The sequence below is a fragment of the Gopherus flavomarginatus genome, chromosome 9, assembly GCF_025201925.1.
Source record: "Gopherus flavomarginatus isolate rGopFla2 chromosome 9, rGopFla2.mat.asm, whole genome shotgun sequence".
NCBI lineage: Eukaryota > Metazoa > Chordata > Testudines > Testudinidae > Gopherus > Gopherus flavomarginatus.
The window spans coordinates 74102220-74122130 of record NC_066625.1 but is presented as its reverse complement, the minus strand read 5'-3'; the positions used below and the strand labels follow the sequence as shown (position 1 = coordinate 74122130).

Here is a 19911-nt window from a genome sequence, read left to right as displayed (position 1 = left end):
TTGGCTTTTCTTCTCTAGAAAGTCTCCCCCAGTTCTGAGACCAGGATTATGCAAGACACATTTAATGAGTTCCCAGTGGGACTGATTCGACAAACACCAATTCTGAAATCTGGGAACACAAATCTTAAAACAGAGGAGTTAATTGGAATGTACAGGATGAGTCTGAACTTTACTTAACCTTGACATTTGCAGGCTCAGGACAGAGCTATGTAAATGTAGAGTCTGTGTGTCAGGGACCTGTCTAGTGGCAGATTCACCCTAGGAAGCCAAAAAGATTGAAGAGATGGATCTGCTGGTATGTAACAATGCCCATTGAATCAGACTCTGAGCTCAGCTAAAATCACTGTAAACGTGGAGTATCTATGTTAAAATCAGTGGAGCTACCCCCCAAGTGACTGAGCTCAGAATATGGTCTGATATAATTGGAAAGGTATTTTGCTTAGGGAAGCTGGGGGTTGTACATGTACTTCTAAGGTTGATCCAACTTTTTCAGCCCCTCATCTAGGAACACTACAGCCTCTGGTTTCAGCAATGGCAACACAAATATCACATTGTTAAGATTTACTGAGCCAGCATTAAATATGTCACTGATGTTTAACTAACTAAACAGAGACATATACTCTGACATGGTTTAAAGAAATTTGCTATTAAACAGCTTATTTTAAAATACATTCAGGGTTTTTTTCTTTCTGCCTGTGATGATATAGTGGGGAGAGCCTTCTGAATTTGGCTTGTCAGATTTTTGTCATAACACAGGACAGTACATTCACATTGATACTGCCAGTGATTTTGTGGTGAACAAAATTTCAATCTGCAGTGATATTTCACAGGAAACTTTCTATTTGGACAAATGGATTTTTCTCTCTCTCTGAAAGTAACATCAAAAGCCAGTTCTTCTGATGTACTGTACTTCATAGAAATACTGTCTAGGTTGAGCTGCTTCTGTTCCTGACATCTGAACTCACAAGTACATTATTATAGTCTCATTTGCTCATAAAATTTAAGGCCAGAAGGGAACACTATCATCTCCTGCACCACACAGGCCAGAGAATTTCTCCAAATGAATCTTGCAGCATGTCCACATCTGCTGTTTGAGATACAGCATAACTTAAGCAACACACACACACATACAAAAAAAAAAAAAGAAAAAAGAAAACTCAACAAAAACCTCTTTGTAAACAGAATACTTAAAGGTACTCCCTCCTCAGTTAAGGTTATCTCCATGCTAAATTTCAGCATTCAATCCCATCTGTTTTAGCTATTGAACTGTTTAAACAAAGTTACAATAATTTTTTCGTTACTAAAGCATTCCTGTCCCCCACACCTCAAGGTCAAAAATGGTTAAAACATTTTTTCTCAATATTTTCCCCCAAAAATCAACAAAGCTAAATAGCTTGTTTGAAAACCTGGAAGTGATAAAAAAACTGCCTGCTTCAGGGCATATACCAGACTTTTTGATGGGGTCAGGAAGAAATTTTCCCAAGGGTCAGGCTGTATCCTGTCTGAAGACATGAAACCTTGAAGACATAAAAAGAACCCTTCATTGTTCTGCCTACATTAGAATTTAGTTGTGTTAATTAACATGTGCTAAACCATGGGTAAAAATTCAATGTAGACAGACTCTGCGTTATTTAAACTTGCTCAGAACAGGCCTGGCCACATTTGGGAATAATTTCAAATGAGTTCTCGAATTTATTCCAAAGTAGATATATGCCCGTGGCCAGGAGCAGCTCTAGGCATTTTGCCCGTGGCAGAGAAAAACACCAACAGTCAGTTGGAGCCTTGCCATACCAGCATCATTCCTGCCACCAGTGGAGAAGCATCAGTGCAGGCATCAATGGCAAAGTACTCAGGAAAGGGAATGGTGGAGTCACAGCCTAAAAGGGGTCCAGAAGCCAGGGAGTTTGCAATGCTGCCGTATAATCTGAGAAAGCCACCAAAGAAAGAAAAGGGGCAACTGGATGGCTGAGGAACTGGCATTGGAATGCAGAGCTTTTCACCTGTAGGTCATTGGTTCAATCTAGCCCAGTTGAGTGCAGCTGGAAGTTATCACCCGCCGGAGATTCCACATGGAGGACTTCCAACTGCATGGCAGCCTGGAGTCTCCCCAGCACAAAGTCCAGTCTTTTTCTTCCAGTAAGGAATAAAACCCGGACGTTTGTCAGAAAACGCTTTGCACAATGTATGTTTCAAACATCCCTCTGAGCCTCAAGCTGCTTCCCCAGCAGCAAACACGTGATGTCACTCTCAGATGTCTTTTCTGTGAACACTACAAGTTTGTTCCTGGGTGATGCAGAGGCTTACAGGATAGTAGGTTTGTCTTTGGTTTTCTGATAGGAACATAGCGTTTGTTAGCATGGAACTGAAGTTAAAGTCGTCTGGATTTAATTGTTTTCTCCCTTTGTGAAGGGAGTTTGGCATTATGTGGCTTAAACTGCAGAACCAGAAAGAAATGGAGATAGTGGGGAAAGTGAAGCACTACAAGGAGATGCCAAAAAAACAGAGGCTGAGACTAGGAAGGTGCTGAATTTACTCCAACTCTTTTTAAAATTAAAATAAAACTGGCCCCATAGCCCCTTTGAACTCAAGGGTTTTTTATTAAACAAACAAACACCCACCACCACTTTCCTCTGTGCCCCTCCAGAGCTAACCAATCACTATCTTCCGTCCTGCATTTACAAAACTGCAAGAGAATCAGTTTGGGTCATCTATTCTTTTCTAATATACCAAAGGGCCCCTCCTCTGGTCTTGGGCTTTCCTGATCACTTAGCTGCAGACAAGGGAGAAAATCCCTGGGTAGAAGCTGAAGGGGGAAGGGGCAGAGAGCTTGCAGCCATGGGCCGAAAGAGATAGAAATAGTCTCAATTCATAGGCCCCGATTTTTGGGTCTGGCTGAGTTGTTCTTGCCACAAGTTCCGAAAGGAGGTGTGGGGCGTGGTAGATAAATTCAGCTTTGTGCTATCTTTGCAACTCTTTGATCCTGAGACTCCTGGCATGACTTTAGAGCAGCCTCAGGATGGCACTAAGTTTTGCCCAGCTACATATGGCTTCAAGAGATCATTCCAGAAGCTAGGGATTGCTGGAGTGCAGCAGCACACTAGCTGCATCCCCCAGCACTGAAGGGAGCTTTTGAAATCTGATCTTTAGGACTGAGATGGATGTCAGGCTAAGGAGGAAAGAGGAGAGGGTCCTGCAGAAACAGAGGGGGAGAGAATCTTTTGGGGTTGATGGAGGGAAGGTGTGAGCTGCCAGGCTGGCGAGGAAAGGAGACTATATTCAGTGGGTGCCTACTGGGATGGGAAGATGTTTTAGGGGTGGGTCAGACACAGTGGTGGCTGTGGGTCACATTTAGCTGTAATCTACTCCTGGTGACAATAAGTCTTAGATGGGAAAAGGAGTGAACAGAGCTGCATTCAGTGGTTGCACATTAAGTGATTGTGAAGGATTGTTTTACGTCAGATTAAATCTGGCTATATATCTGTCCGGTCTGGTAGGCCGGTTAGCATGGCTCCATACACGATGGTAATGGTGTTAATGACTCACTGTGAACTTCAGGGAATTAAATGTATCGATCAGATGGTTTCAGTGATGATGCATCATAAATTTATAACTTGAAAGCAAATCACTTTTACCAAATATTAATACAACTCAGTGCCTTAACTATGCTTATGAAGAAATACTGACCCTTAGATGTTAAGATGCTGTTGACCCATGTGTGGTTCTTGTTATTGCACTGCAATTACTTCCTCCACATTGTATTCTTTCCATTGTAGGCGATCTGATGAAGCCATGATCAATCTTTTTGCGAACATAGTCAGCATGAACCTTTTTGCTGAATCACCCACCTTGAGGCCCTTTGTCATGGGAGGGCCTTGGCCAGCATGTGACAGCAAATCACAACAGAATCAAAAGAAACCTTTATATGAAAAAGAAGGTGCAATATTACCAGGAAAACAAATTATCTGGCAGCTGACTGGCCACCCCCACTTCCAGGCCCTCTATGCAAAAGTGGATGGTGAATGGGGGTTGCAGATGTCTTGGTTTCTGACAAAATAAGACGCACAACTCCTGATCCCTCTGCATGAAGCATCCCTGTCCCTTAAATTGCATAACAGATTATGGAATTATCTGTAAGTTTTACAAGGACTGGAATCACTCAACACTATTATTATTAGCATCTAGGAACCCTACTCAAGATTCAGGGCCCTCCTGGTAGTAAGCACTGTACAAGCATGTAACAAAGAAGACAATCCCTGCACCAGACAGCTCACAATCTACACATGCAACTGGTGGACAACACACATAGGCAGAGGAAGGCTGGGAGGAAGATGTGACAATGAAGCAGAGTTTAGCAGCAAAGCAGAAGTCACAGCTAGTCCCTGGCCTAGCCAGTGCCCGAGGGTAGTGACCTGTAGGCATCACAGCAAAGGCAGGTTTTAAGGTGGGATTTAACAAAGAACAAGGTCGAGGCGCTATCAGTGTCGATGGGAGTTTTCCTCATGCATGTGGGATGGCACAGGAGAATGTGGGCCATCAAGGACAATGGCTCAATAAGTTAATATGTCTTAGATAGGATGGAGCTAACTGGCAAAGGGCCTTAAAGGCAAAGACCAGGAGTTTGAATGCAATGAGGGGTGGGGCACAGCAAGACACAAAGGGGTACATGATGTGATTGGAGCACTGAGCCAGATTCCCCTTTATACGTCTCTGCAGCTCAAAATATCCCACCTCCAAAGCATATGTGAGCAGGAGCCTTTCCCAACCTGTTCCAAAATAGAGCCCACCCCCCGTGGGCAGGGTCAAATCTCATCCCCTCCCTGGGCAGTGATTGTAGTAACTAAAACACAAAGTCATCAATAATGTAACGAAATTCAGCTCAGATTCCTCCCTCTCAGGGCCAGCTGCTCCCAGGATGCCACCTTCTGGACTGCTCAGCCCACACTCTCCAGCACCAATCCTGCCTCCATTATCTCTGCCTGAGTCAGCAGAACCTGATTAACCCTTTCCTGCTAGACGAACACCTGCTAATGGAGTGTTTCAATCAGGCCAATTCTACCCACCTGTTACCCTTCCTCACCTGAAATAGGCAACTACAGCATCCTAAACCAACCATCAACAGCAATAGCCATTCAGCAATATATCCTATATCCAGCATTAGGATCAAAAGGCATCCACCACCCTCACCCGCCGACTGAACACGTGTACACTGAGCATTTCCAGTTTGGGCTACGTGCCCACTGCAGACTGTATTGATGTAAGTCACAGCCTCCGATACCAAAGCTTGGCTGTTGGCCTGGGCATAAATTGCTGCAAGTCCTGCTGTCTCCTCGGCATATTCAACACCTCACCCTTGCTTTCACAGATAATAGCTACACTACAACACACCGATATCATACTAGCTCTATTGCTCATAGCATCTCAGCAGACAGCTCCACGTCACCTTCAGCCCTTCAAAACAAACCCTAGCAGAATTGAACCTGGGTCTTTGATTGCCCAAGTGAGCACCCAGAACAGGGGACGAGCCGTCCTCTATAGGGGCAAGGCAACTAATGTGCACAACATGTGTTCTCAGAAAGCTGTGATGGGCACAGTTGAGACTCACAGTTCTTGATGGCAAGTTCTGACTCTAGCTGGCAAGCCAAAAACAAAACAAAGCACAAATAAAAACCCAGCAAATGATACTTTTAAAAGAAATTGTTTAATTTCACATATCTATCTGATAGTGGGCAAATTAAAAACAAAGAAAAAAAGAAAAATGTTTCAAATAAAATTGCTAGAACTTTGACACTTCTTAAAATATACATTTTATTATTTTCTGGTGTTTGCTGTGAATGTTTCATTCAAATGGTGAAGGTATGCAACCTTTACAAATTTCTGGAATTAAAGATTTTCTTTTTTTTCCCACTGAAGAGGAAAATACATTGGCTATAAAATGTTGAAATTCATTAAATATTTTGTTTTACCCCCCTAATCTATGCGGTGGAATGCTTTGTAGAAATACTGTATAAAATAAGGCAGACTTTTGATAGGGAATTTAATTAGAAAATTACAGGGAAGAAAAAAAATGAACATCCCAACTTCTTCTTCCTATTATTTTTTACCAAGAGTAGCAACCTTGGGAAGATCTTGTGGTCACCAGCAGGGAGTGAGAGAGAACTGCTGGAGTTCTGGTGCTTATACAGTATTCATTTCTTGTTTATTTTACTACTCTTCAGTGAGACCTTTTAATAAAACTTATTTTAATTAACATAAAATCAGACAATATTTAAACATACACATCTATCCTTACAGTGCAATAAAAATGTGTCATTGTATAGTATTTTGTATTTGCATTATGAAAATAAAAGGTCTGTACATCAATTAAATGTATATTGATGAGTATGAATCATGTAAATTTGTAATGCATCTAAAGTTGGCTTTGGCTTTTAAGTATTTATAAATTCATAGAAAATATTGAACATCTAACAAAATAAATAAAACATATTTTAATAATAGATGCTAACGATCAACTTCAAAAAATTCTTGTGTTATTTTTTACATTTGCTACTAAATTTCTTTAAGAGAACTCACTTTCAGTAGTGCTCAGAAGTGAACGATTGCACCTTCTGTGATGTGAAAAAATAGAGTACATCTATTTTTCATAGATCAAAAACTCCTTCACGAAGAGTTGCATTTTAAATGTCCGACTGGTATATATAACTGTTCTTAAGTGCTTATAAAAAGCCAGGCGCTTTCTCATAAAAGCTGTGAGTCACTATTAACAGATACTTCTCCTTCACTTGCAGATTTGAGGACTAAGCAAAATCTTCCATAGGACAACTCCTTTTCAGGAGGGTATCTTCAAGCTTCACATACTGGTATGAAGATAATGCAAAAATCTGTTCACTAATAGACCCTCTTCAGTACAGGTACTGCACCAATCCAGTGTAATTCAGCTTGATAAGTTCACTTCATTTGAGTCCATACACGGCAGTTTGCAGGAGTCAGCTGCTGACCTCATGTTCTCTTGAATGTGAAAGGTCCACAAGCACATGGGTTAGCCTCACTGTAATACTGAAGGGATCAAAACTAATTTGAAATCACACGAACAAAAGTGAGCTTGAGTATAAATGCATCTGGACAGGTAAGTTACACACTGTGGCCTAATTGCTATTCAGGTGGTGGGCGAAGGCTTCGTAGCTTCTTGTCATCTAGACCTTTCCAATATTTAAAGTTATTGTCCAGATGCTGCATCAAATTTGGTAGGTCTGCAAATGCTAGGAAAGAAAGGACACAATGTAGTTAGCCAGCAGAACCAAAATGGTTCCATGATTCTACTTGCTTAAATATAATTTGAAATACAGGAGGAACTGTATTAAGTGGAATGGTTTAAATCTGTTATACTGATACTTGAAATAGTTCTTGTCTTCTACATCTTCCCAAGAGAGTTACAAGAATACTGTAAGTATATTCAGCAATTGTATTGCAATCAGGAAGGCACCAGTTTTCTATCAAGGACATAGATACTGTGACTGTAACTATTATGCTTGATAAAATTCCAGTTACGTGCACAGCTGATTTGCCATTTAGGAGTGCGTCACAATTCTGACTACTTGTAATCACTAATGACAGCAATGGAGAAGAAATGGTTGATATACTGTAAGCCGTTCTCAAAAGGAATTCAACTTGTTTTTTCTATAGCATTTTCAAGCATTAGAAAATTGTTATAAAAAAATGTGGCCCAGGTGAATATGCATAGTGTGGTAACAAAGTGAGCTCACTTAACATGCCTTGTTCCTTTATGGAAAGCTAGCTAGTCATTTAATAACTGAGAAGAAACTAAATTTTGCCTGAAGTTCACCTATTAAATGAAGTCATAAGAATTATTCATAGGAATGTTAAAATACATGTAAGCATTAATTAAGCTATCGGGTTTACTTGAAATGTAGCAAATTTCTAATTTTTTTCCCATTTGGAGTCACAATGCAGCACTTTTATCTCATAGTACCCTCAAATGCTTATGATACAAAATATATTATAGAAGCTTGCTTACCATCCCATGCATCAAACATATCCGTGATGAAGTAATCAATGAAGGATATTTGGGATTTGGGGATGCTACAAGTATTTCTGTCAAAAACAGGCATCACCACAGGTAAACTCTGTCTCTTTTCTTCATCAGTCTGCAAAGAAACGATTTTGCGATTATTTGGCTGACATTATACCAGTGAACTCCCACTAGCAGCAGACTTTTGGCCACCAACTGGTGCATTCAGATGTTTAATAAAAGGAGTGACATAGTGTGAACAGACTTGATCTAATCATGTATATGTTCAGGATCAACAGAACGCTGAACAATGCTCCCTATTGGCTCCCACAAAGTGACACATTTACCGCCTTCCAGATCTACAAACAAAGCTAGTTTTGTGGCACTTTGAAACTTTTTTTTAAGCTATGACTGTTTTGGAGCTGAAGATGCTCCATAATTTCCTGTCTCCACCAGAAATGGAGTTTCAAACTTACCAGAGGGCAGGAAAATATCTTACAAAACATTTTTTACTTCTGAGGAATACAGGCCTAAATTCAGAATTTGGCCATGATCTGTAATGGTAGAAGACCAAGCAATCCCCACCAAAACCTCAGCCCCTTAGGTGCTTGCTCCAACATGACTTTATTCCTTGCTGTCTCCTTATGTGCTCCCTCACTAACACTCGTACTCTATCATCATCTCCATGCTAGAGAGCTATGCATAAGGCCCTTTTCCTCCACAGGCTGTGAATGGAGGGCATTTTCAGGCAAAACAAATTGCAAATTGAACACTCTAGAAACTTAATTTTTTGCAGATTACACTGCAGTGCAGCCAGTTTCCATATGTTCACATGTATATTGATGATAAAATATAACAAATTAATAGTGTAGCCTTAAGATCTTGGTTGGATATAAGTAGAGTCCGTTTGCTGATTCCTCCCATCCTATCAAAAGAAGTGCTCAGGTAGAATTTTTAGTCTTCTCCAGCTATCTTACCTGTGCAAAGTACTCCTCAGAGATGCGACCAGCCCATTCAATGCACTGCTCTAGGGGTCTGCATGGATTGGAAATGTCAGCGCACTTTATCAACATACGTTTGATAAGTATGCGATTTTCAGGAGACGTGAGAACGTTTTTGACTGAATCTCCATCACCATTATTACTCTGCAACATTTCAAAATTAAAAACAACAAATCAGCATTTTCTGTAAACAGACATTAAAACATTTTCTACTTCGGGAATGTTTCCAGTGTATCCCGCAGGGACCCAGTCCTGCATTCCTTGCATGCTTCACTGAAGACAATTCCAGGTGCTCAAACGCATCAAATCAAGAGGAAGGATGGTTGTGTGGTTAAGGCACTGGACTGGGACTCTGGAGCTCTACGTTCCATTCCTGGCGCTGTCACAGACCTAGTGTGTGAGCTTGGGTAAGTCACTGAGTCTCTCTGTGGCTCCATTCCCATCTCAGGAGTGCTGTGAGGATAAATTCATTAATGTGCAGATAGTACAAAGACCATGTAACTACACAGACAGATGTATATAATTTTCCATTGCAGGATTAAGATGATAATTGAAAAAAAACCCACAAAACACACTGAGTTACATGTTAGCAGTGGAGCAAACAACGGTTTAGGGAAAAGCTGGGACAAGATGCATGCCGGGTCAGTGCTAGCAGGTCTCATTATCATGAGTACAAACTACTGTGACAGCAGTACTGCTCCCAGGGCCAGCTCCCTCTTCCCATCCCATGCACCTGGTTTTCCATCCGCCTCCTCCCTACGGTGCCTGGCTTGCTTGGCTTATAATGCAAATGAACTGCTCTTTTGATTGCATCACTATCAGATAAATTCATTAAAAACACCTGCTTTTGATGAGCTTTATCCTACGCAGTTATGGAGAGTGGCGAAGGGACACTTGTTTAGAATATATGGCTATATTTGGACCCCAGCCTGCACTATGTGGGATAGTTCACACAGTTGGGAGCGGCAAGATTGGGTCGGCCTTTTATGAGCTGGGGCCGAAGCTACCTTTACTATGGAGCTCTGATTAAAATTGTTTCTAGGGGTAGGGAATCAAGGCTGAGATGCCTAAAAATCCACCTACCAGAGTGCAGCATAGCTTGAGCTGTTGCCTGATGGTATGAATACACTGCAAAAAGATACCCGCAGCAGTGAGTCTCAGAGCCCAGGTCAACTGACCTGGGCTGGCTCTGCCAGGCTAAAAATAGCAGTGTAGACCTTCAGGCTTTGTCTGGAGCCTGAAGGTCTACACTGCTATTTTTAGCCCTGTAAGGCTAGTCCTTGTCAGTTAACTCAGGCTCTGAGCCTCACTGCTATGGGTCTTTTTTATTTTTTGCAGTGTATATGTACCCTGGGTTAGCTCTGGATAATGGATTAAAATGTGTACCATCAATAATAATAATATTTAACATTTAGCTATCACTTCCCATGCATAAATCTCCAAGTGCTTCACAAAGGAAGGGAAGTCACAGTATTTCCCATTGATAGCTGGGGAAATTAAGGCTCAGAAAGGTGAAGTGACTTGCCCAAGGTGACACAGCAGGTCAGTAGCATAACTGAGAATAGAACCCAGCTATCTTAGTTCCCAGGGCAGAGTCAGATTCACTTGTCCAACACGTCTCCCAGGAAACAAGCTTTTGTTCTGTTTCCCTAATTTTGTACCCTGCCCTCATCTGATCTCCACTGATCTTTAAACACAAAGTGTGGCTATTGAATATGGAGTAGTCACTTCAGCTCTTCCTTCACTGGCCTAACTGTACTTTGGGGCCACTCCAACCCCTGCTGAAGTGAATGGAAAAACTGTCATTGATTTCAGTTGGAGCTGGATGAGGCCCTTTGTGAGGAATGCAGGTGTGAAGCATGGTAGCACATCTTCCTTCACATCCCTTTTTAATTTTCTCCTTTTCTGACATGCCTACAAAAACTTGACAATGGTTAGGCTGCTAGTGTGCTAAGCCCATAGCTTATCATGCTGACCAATATTGCTTCCTTGTACTTCCCTGTCTATTTGCATCCATCTGATATCTCTTACCTTGTATTTCGATTGTAAGCTCTCTGGAGCAGGGACCATCTTTGGTTCTATGTCTGCACAGTGCCTAGCACAATGGGGATCTGGTCCACTCCTGGGCCTTCTAGCATTACAGTAATCGTGACAATTACAACACTAATAATGCAGCCAGCTCCCACATCTATTTGTACAAGAGGTACCAACTAGGCAGAATTCCATGCTCCATTGCACAAAAGTAAACACCGGATTGAGGTCAGCCAGGGTGGAATCTGAATTTCCCACTGTTCTGATCTTTTCCCAGTGCACATTGTTAATTACAGGGAAAAAAGTTCTTCCTGCAGGGCCACACTGATAAACCACAGCAAAAGCAAATTAGACACTGGTGCTTTAAAAAAAATGTTTAACTGCTGAAAATGATTAGAGATCATTCAGTAAATGACAGCAGAGATCAATAGGTACATCTCCCGGAGCTGAGAAAGAACTTTTGCTTCTATGAACTGGAACCTGTCCAAACCAAAGCTATGGTTCACTCAGAGCTTAGTCCCAGCGTCCTGCTGAGAGCACAGAGGTGTCTCTACAGGCCAGATCTAGGCTTCCTGTCACAAGCTTAGGTGACCTCATGAAGGGAAATAGGAGGATAAAGGATGCTGAAGCTGGGATGGATTTTGTCAGTTTCTGACACAAAAGAAGACAAGGAGCAAACCTAACAACTTCTCATCACGGCCCATTGAACAAATCTGTACAGAAAGGACTAAAAAGGGGAACTGTCCCATATGGAACAAACAGATGGCAGCTTGCCAACAAACACTCCATTGAGTCACAGCTGTGATCCAACGCAAAGCTCAGAGAAGCATACTGCCGTTGCTACCAAATACAGGACCAAACTCGAGGGAAGATCTGCTGGAGTGTAGTGTCCTCCCAACATCAAGCCCTGCAAATGAGTGGTTTTACCCACTCAAACATCGCAAACATTCTTATAGGATTGGCAGGGGCCCTGGAGGTTTTTCACCTTCCCCTGCAGCGTGGGGCACGGGTCGCTTGCTGGTGGATTCTCTGCAGCTTGAGGTCTTCAAACCAATTTTGAGGATTTCAATAACTCAGTCCTGGGTTAGGGGTTGTTATAAAATTGGATGGGTGGGCTTCTGTGGCCTGCCTTGTGCAGGAGGTCAGACTAGATGATCATATTGGTCCCTTCTGACCTATGAGTCTATGAGTCTGTAGTTTGGAGAAATGCACAGCTCAAATGAGGGGAACACTTTGATTTGCTTATTTAAGTCAAACAGCAAATTAAGCCCTATTTTTCTCCAGAAAACGTGCATGCAGGTCAAACTGCTAGGAATGAGACCAGACCCTTTGGCAGGGCCAGCTTTAAGCTGATTCACCCGATTTCCCAGAATTGGACCCTGAGCCTAAGGGGGCCCCGCTCCGGGGGTCTTCGGCAGCATTTTAGTGGCAGGGGGTCCGCTTCGGGGGTCTTCGGTGGCATTTCGGCGGCAGGGAGTTCTTCGGTGCCATGGAAAACCCAGAGCGGCCCCCCCGCCACCGAAGTGCTGTCGAAGCCCCGGACCGCCGCTGAGTGTTCCAATCGGGCCCCATGGATCATACAGTTGGCTCAGCCCTTTGGCACAGGTTTTGCCCCTGAAATCAATGGGGCTACGCAGAATGGAAGCCAGGGCCGCATTTAGACTTGGTTTGACTTCAGTCTAACCTGTATGTGCGTAGGGCTTGCCACTGCTGCCATTTGATCTCACAGAGGAATGTGATATTGTCAGCCCCTTCCTCCAACCCAGAGAACTTTCTTCCCCGTGACTGTTGCGGCAGAAGAAGTGAGTGAAGCGGGGCTCTAGTTCTGCCCTCCCTGCTGCCGGGCGGGCGAGGATCACAGGAAGGAGCAAGCTGTGAAGTACTTTACTCCTCCTCAGAGCAAAGGAGCAGTAGCCCAGGAGGAACTGTGACAGTTGAATCTGTTTGTACTTTGGTCTGCTCCCGGGACCGTGCAGCTGTGCGCTACACTTCCCTTTCTCAGAGCAGCTTGAAAGCCTCAGACTAGCCCTTAACCTCATTACATTTCTGTTGCATTCATGGATGCTAAGCTAATTTAACACCTGGACGTTGTGTAGCCTAACAGCTAAAGGGCCTGGCTTATATTTCACAGGTGTTTATTTAACATCCACTTGGGGATTGTGTTATTATTTTAAAAATTCTTTATCTTTTTATTTGTAATGTCAAAAGGATCCCTATGTTCCAAGCACTTACTATAATTACCTTTATTATCCAAAAATACTCTGCAATTACCCAAAACATGTTAACAACCCCTTTTATTGGAGAAACAAAATAATATTCAGTATCAAGTCTGTGCTGTACAACAATTTGCAGAAGTGTGTTTTGCAGCTTGATGCTTCTTTTATCAAAGGTTTTGACTGTTTTGACTTCTGTAACTCTGCCAGAGGTTCTAGGTCTATTGCAGCAGTGGGTGGGCAAGTCTCTCTCCCCTACAATGTGCAGGAACTCACACTAGATGATCACGATGGCCCCTTCTGGCCATAAAGTCTATGAAAGTTATTTTTCCACGTTCATTAAATTCCTGGAATTCAATAGATTGATTTCTAGCCTAAAAATTCTCTATCGGTTTTACTGGCCATATATGTCCATTAAAATATCTATCAGCATTTTCCCAATAAAACAATTAAAGAGAGAATGATTATTTCTTATTGTAGTTCTTAAGTAAAATATAATTTATCAAAAACATTGTGCAAAACATAAATTACTAAAATTACAAAAATGGCAAAATGAAAGAGAGACCGTTTGATAGTTTAAAAATATAATTTTAGCATGGGCTGGTATTGCTGCCCATTATTAAGATTGCCTGACACTATCTATTGTAAGACCCTGTGTTTTAAGTTGCTTGTAACTTTGCCAAACTTTAATAGTTTGGTCTAAAATACTTCCTGGCTGGTGTATACTTCAGGCTGAAATGTTTTGTAAAATTTTAGCCATTTCTAAAAACAAGGTAAAGGAAAAAAATGTTGGTTTTGCCAATATTCAAAAATTCTGGCAACCTTTTCTTTGAGAAGCTCTAGTGCCCCCACGCTTTGGAGCAGGGATTTGAAATTCAGCAGCAGGTGGCCTTTGAGTCAAGGATATGCCTTTGCTGTCCCTGTGAAGATCCACCCAAATTTGGCCAAGTTGTAAGCATTTGAAAAAAATCACAGTTCACACAAGCTCAGTAGGGACTTGCTAGCACTTCACAGCTTAATTGCTCAAAGATTCCATCTACTCTGATCTTGCTCCAGCCTGGGGCTGAGCGGGTCATTCCTTGTAATTGAAGTTCCTGGCTGCTCTGGGTCATGCCAAGTCCAAGTCCAGAACTGACAGCAGGGAGCCTGCCTCTCCACTGCTATCAATGACACCCCCACTACTCATCCCTGCTGGGCCGTGCGGAGGAGAAAGCTGCATGATTCAAATGCAGAGTGGACAAGAGCCAGATCTGGGATGAGGTAGGAGGGTTATGCTGGGACAAGATCCAGGGTGTTTGTGCTTGGGGACTGCAGGTTGATGGAGAGGGGAACTGGGACAGGGAGTTCATGGGGGAGACTAGGACTTGCTTAACGAGGGGAGTGGGACTGGGAGCTACGGGAGGGCAGAGGACATTGGAACTGGTTGGGTAAGGAGACTAGGGGCATGGCTCCACTTGCAGATGTAGAGCGCAGTAGGGAAAGCGCTGTAGTCTGTCCACACTGACAGCTGACAGTGCACTGGTGTGGCCACATTAGCAGCTCTTGCAATGGCCACAGAGAGCAGTGCATTGTGGTAGCTATACCAGCACGCGAGTGGCTGCAGCGTGCTTTTCAAATGGGGCGGTGAGGTGGAGTGTAACAGGGAGTGTGTTGTGTGTATGTGGGGGAGGAGACAGTGGGCTTTGGGGGGCTGGGAGCATGTCAGCATGCTGTCTTGTAAGTTCAGACAGCAACAGACCTCCCCCTCCCACGCGTCTGTCTCTCTCTCTCTCACACAGCATTCCACAGTTATGGTTGCTTTGTCTCAGAGCAGATAAGCATGCTGGCTGTCAGAAATGGAGCTTTCAAAGGGCATATTGGCATGCCTGCAGTGATTCCAAAACAATGACAAGAGTGGCCCCTTGACTTAACGGGATTATGGGATGTTTCCAGAGGCTGATCAGAGCACAGTAATGCAAAACCTCGTTCACACTGATGCCTGGGAATTTCAGCCAATGCATACCAACTGTTAATCTTCTCGCTGAGGTGGCGTACCAGGAACACTCTAGCCCTGGAGTCAGAGGGCTCTACGTGCCTTGCCAGTGTGGACGGGTAGTGAGCTAGGGTGTCCAGGGTTGCTTTAATGCGCTCTAACTCGCAAGTGTAGCCAAGCCCTGGGACTGAGACCCAGTGAATGAGTGAAAAGAAGTGGGCAGAGAGGGAAGATAAATCTTGAGGAGACGGGATGCAGGGGGAGGGGAGAATTGGGACTGGCTGGGCAAAGAGTCTAGGACCAGGAGCCAAGTGGTGAAGGAACACTGATTGGATGAAAAAAAAAAAATAAAAACACCACACCAGTATGTGATCATGTAAATAAAGATCATATCACAGCGTAAAAGGGTAGCATGTGTGTGTTATAAACAGATAGTTAAGGGTTAATGTCTTTTTTACCTGTAAAGGGTTAACAAACAGGGAACCAAACACCTGACCAGGGGACCAATCAGGAGATAAGATACTTTCAAATCTCGGTGGAGGGAAGCCTTTGTTTGTGTTTTTTGGGTTTTGCTTTGTTCTTTCTGGGCTCTGAGAGTGACCACACGTACCTACAGGCTCTCTAATCTTCTATTCCAATTTTGTAAGTACAAAGGTAGAAAGGCGGTATAGTCTTTTTATTTGTTTGTCTTTATTTGCAAATGTGTAATTGGCTGAAAGTAATTTAAATTGTATTTCTGCTGGAGGAGGCTGTTTCTCCAATTTCTATAAGCTGACAGACCCTGTAACTTTTACCATCTAAATTACTTTTACCTTTTTTCTTTCTTTTTATTAAAAGTTTTGCTTTGAGACCTGTTTGATTTTTTCCCCTTGTTGAGGCTTAAGGGAACCGAATCTGTACTCACCCGGGAATTGGTGGGGAGAAGGGAAAGGTGAATTTCCTCTTTGTTTTAGATTCACGGAGTTTGAATCTGTATTGCCTCTGGGTGAAGGGAAAAGAGGAGGGGGGGAAGGTATCATTCCTCTCTGTGTGGTGATTCAAGGAGTTTGAATCACAGTGATCTCCTAGTGTACCCAGGGCAGAAAGGAGCTGGGAGGAAGGGAGGAGGGGGAAGGAAAATGGTTTATTCCCCTTTGTTGTGAGACTCAAGGAATTTGGGTCTTGGGGTTCCCCAGGGAAGATTTTGGGGGAGACCAGAGTTTATCAGGCACTCTACTCTAAGTCCTGATTGGTGGCAGCACTACAGGATCTAAGCTGGTAATTAAGCTTAGGGGAATTCATGCTAGTACCCATATTTTGGATGCTACGGTTCAGAATTGGGAATTATACTATGACATGGTAGGCAGTGGTGGGAGAAAGTAGAATCCAAAAGCCAGTAAGATTATTATTTTTCTTTTTTCTCTGCTAGCTGCTTATAAGCGGAGAGAGGGTTTTTAAAACTACAGCCAGAATTTTTTTTTCCTTGCTCCTTTCTGGTTGTGCAGAGGCTGACTCAGGGCAAAGACATTAAGGTTTAACAAGGGTCTTTTGTTAAACAAAGCAGGCTTAAGTGAGCAGCAACAGATTCCAGCAGAACATATTTGCAAATGAAAGGGTTTTTTTTTAATTCCTTTTTACCTTACCTGAGTAGCTAGGGGAAAAAGTAGAAAGACTCTGTTGCTAAGCAAAAATCCAAGGAGGCAACAAAGCAGCAGCAGTTCAGGCAGTAAACCAGCAGAGGGCGCCCCAACACAAAAAAAAGCAGGAAACTTGACTTCCAGGGAAAAATAGATGCAGAGAAACAAATCAAGGACGCAGATCACAGGTGAGACATGGAAAAAAAACTACAAAAGATGGAGCTGAAAGAAAGAGAAAAAGAGGCTGCCCACAGGAGAGAGCTGGAAATAAAAGAGAAAGAGTTGGAACTCCAGAGGGAGGCCCACTGGCAGGCCCTGGAATTAGCGCAGGCTAAGCATGCTCCAGTCAACCTTAACAACCCTTCTCCAGTTATTGTTCCACATCCCAAGAAATTTCCCACCTACAAGGCATGTGATGACACTGAGGCCTTCTCAGAAAATTTTGAAAGGGCCTGCCTTGGGTACAACATCTCTGAAGACCAGTACATGATAGAACTGAGGCCACAGCTTAGTGGACCTTTAGCGGAGGTGGCGGCTGAAATGCCTAAGGAGAACATGAACGATTATAAACTTTTTCAAACCAAGGCCAGATACAGAATGGGAATAACACCTGAGCATGCCCGTCGGCGGTTCAGAGCCCTAAAATGGAAACAAGATGTGTCATTCCCCCGACGCGCCTACCATATGGCCAAGAACTATGAGGCCTGGATATCAGGAACAAAGGTTAACAATATGGACGAGCTGCACCTCCTGATACAAATGAAGCAGTTCTTAGATGGTGTTCCTGAGGAAATAGAGAGGTACATCCAAGATGGGAAACCCAAAACGGTAACCGAGGCGGGGGAGATTGGAGCCAAATGGATGGAAGTGGCAGAAAAGAAAAAAGCTACTGTCAAGGGGAGCGAATACCCCAGGGGGCACACCGACAATAAACCCTATAACCGAGGGCAGCCCAAGACCCCACCTACAACCCAAGGGAAGACACAGACGCCCTATTCTCCCACCTCAACAGTCTCCAGTAACCCACCTTGGCCCACTGACCAGTCAGCTGGATGATGCTTTAAATGTAATGAACTGGGACATATAAAGGCCAACTGCCCAAAGAACCCCAACCGAATGCAGTTCATTACACCACCATCACACCAAAGATCCCCAGGCCCAGATGCCTCTCAAATACCCTTGGAGCGAAGGGAAATTTTGAGAGTGGGCGTAAAGAAGGTTACCGCGTGGAGAGACATGGGGGCACAAGTGTCAGCTCTCCACCAATCCTTCGTCGACCCCAAATTCATCAACCCAGAGGCCCAAGTGACAATTTACCCTTTCATGTCACAAGCTGTAGACTTGCCTACAGCTGAACTGCCTGTCCAGTACAAAGGCTGGTCAGGAATGTGGACTTTTGCAGTTTATGACAATTATTCCATCCCTATGCTGCTGGTGGAAGACTTGGCCTACCAGGTGAAGCGGGCCAAGAGAGCGGGAATGGTTACACGTAGCCAAACCAGGCAAGCTTCCAGACCCATCCCTGTTCCTGAGCCGTCCACAGGGGCCCTGTCTGTGTTACCAGAGACCCAGACAGAGGTAGTGGACCCGGATCCCCTGCCAATGACTAAAACAGCCACAGTGACTCCAGTCCCAGACCCGAAACTGGAAAAGCAACCAGCACCAGCGCCAGCAATTGCAAACCAATCTTCAACCCCAAAGCCAGAGAGCGCCAGCGAACCTAAACTGGCTGAAGCAGCAGACAACCACACCCAAGAGGCTCAGCCAGGGCCTGAAATACCACCTGTGCACCAGCGGAGAGCGGTTCACCAGCAACTAAGACAACCCCATCACCTATATCGCTTCCAGAGGGACCAAGCCCAAGTCCACAGTCTAAGGAAGAACTGGTGTCTCCAGCTTCAAGGGAACAGTTCCAGACTGAGCAGGAAGCAGATGACAACCTTCAGAAAGCTTGGGTGGCGGCACGGAGCACGCCACCGCCTCTCAGCTCTTCTAATCGATCCTGGTTTGTTGTAGAACAAGGACTTTTATACAAGGAGACTCTTTCTGGTGGACACCAGGAAGACTGGCACCCGCAAAAACAGTTGGTGATTCCAACTAAGTACCGGGGGAAGCTCTTAAGCTTAGCCCATGATCATCCCAGTGGCCATGCTGGGGTGAACAGAACCAAAGACAGGTTGAGGAGGTACTTCCACTGGGAAGGGATGGGCAAGGACGTTGCCAAGTATGTCCGGACTTGTGAGGTGTGCCAAAAAGTGGGGAAGCCCCAAGACCAGGTCAAGGCCCCTCTCCAGCCACTCTCCATAATTGAGGTCCCATTTCAGCAAGTAGCTGTGGATATTCTGGGTCCTTTCCCAAAAAAGACACCCAGAGGAAAGCAGTACGTACTGACTTTCATGGACTTTGCTACCCGATTGCCGGAAGCAGTAGCTCTAGGCAACACCAGGGCTAAAGCTGTATGCCTGGCCCTAACAGACATTTTTGCCAGGGTAGGTTGGCACTCCGACATCCTTACAGATTCAGGATCTAATTTCCTGCCTGGGACCATGAAAAAAGTGTGGAAAACTCATGGGGTGAATCACTTAGTTGCCACCCCGTACCACCATCAAACCAATGGCCTGGTGGAAAGGTTTAATGGAACTTTGGGGGCCATGATACGTAAATTCGTCAATGAACACTCCAATGACTGGGACCTAGTGTTGCAGCAATTACTTTTTGCCTACAGGGCTGTACCACATCCCAGTTTAGGGTTTTCACCGTTTGAACTTGTGTATGGCCACGAGGTTAAGGGGCCATTACAGTTGGTGAAGCAGCAATGGGAGGGGTTTACGCCTTCTCCAGGGACTAACATTCTGGACTTTGTAAGCAACCTACAAAGCACCCTCCAGCACTCTTTAGCCCTTGCTAAAGAAAACCTAAAGGATGCTCAGGAAGAGCAAAAGGCCTGGTATGACAGACATACCAGAGAACGTTCCTTCAAGGTAGGAGACCAGGTTATGGTCTTGAAGGCGCAACAGGCCCATAAGATGGAAGCATCATGGGAAGGCCCATT

The 19911-nt window shown here is 44.0% G+C and overlaps 1 protein-coding gene across 1 annotated transcript in view; it reads right to left on the bottom strand.

The window, feature by feature from the left end:
• Positions 1–5679: 5679 nt before the first annotated feature.
• Positions 5680–19911, bottom strand: part of PDE8A (phosphodiesterase 8A) — a 194387-nt gene continuing 180155 nt past the window's right edge. The window contains exons 20-22 of the mRNA XM_050966628.1: positions 9004–9171; positions 8033–8162; positions 5680–7256 (exon numbers count right to left, since the gene is read on the bottom strand). Of these exons, the coding sequence (XP_050822585.1) occupies positions 7150–7256; positions 8033–8162; positions 9004–9171 (405 nt within the window). The 3' untranslated portion in view covers positions 5680–7149. The remainder of the gene's footprint in view (positions 7257–8032; positions 8163–9003; positions 9172–19911) is intronic.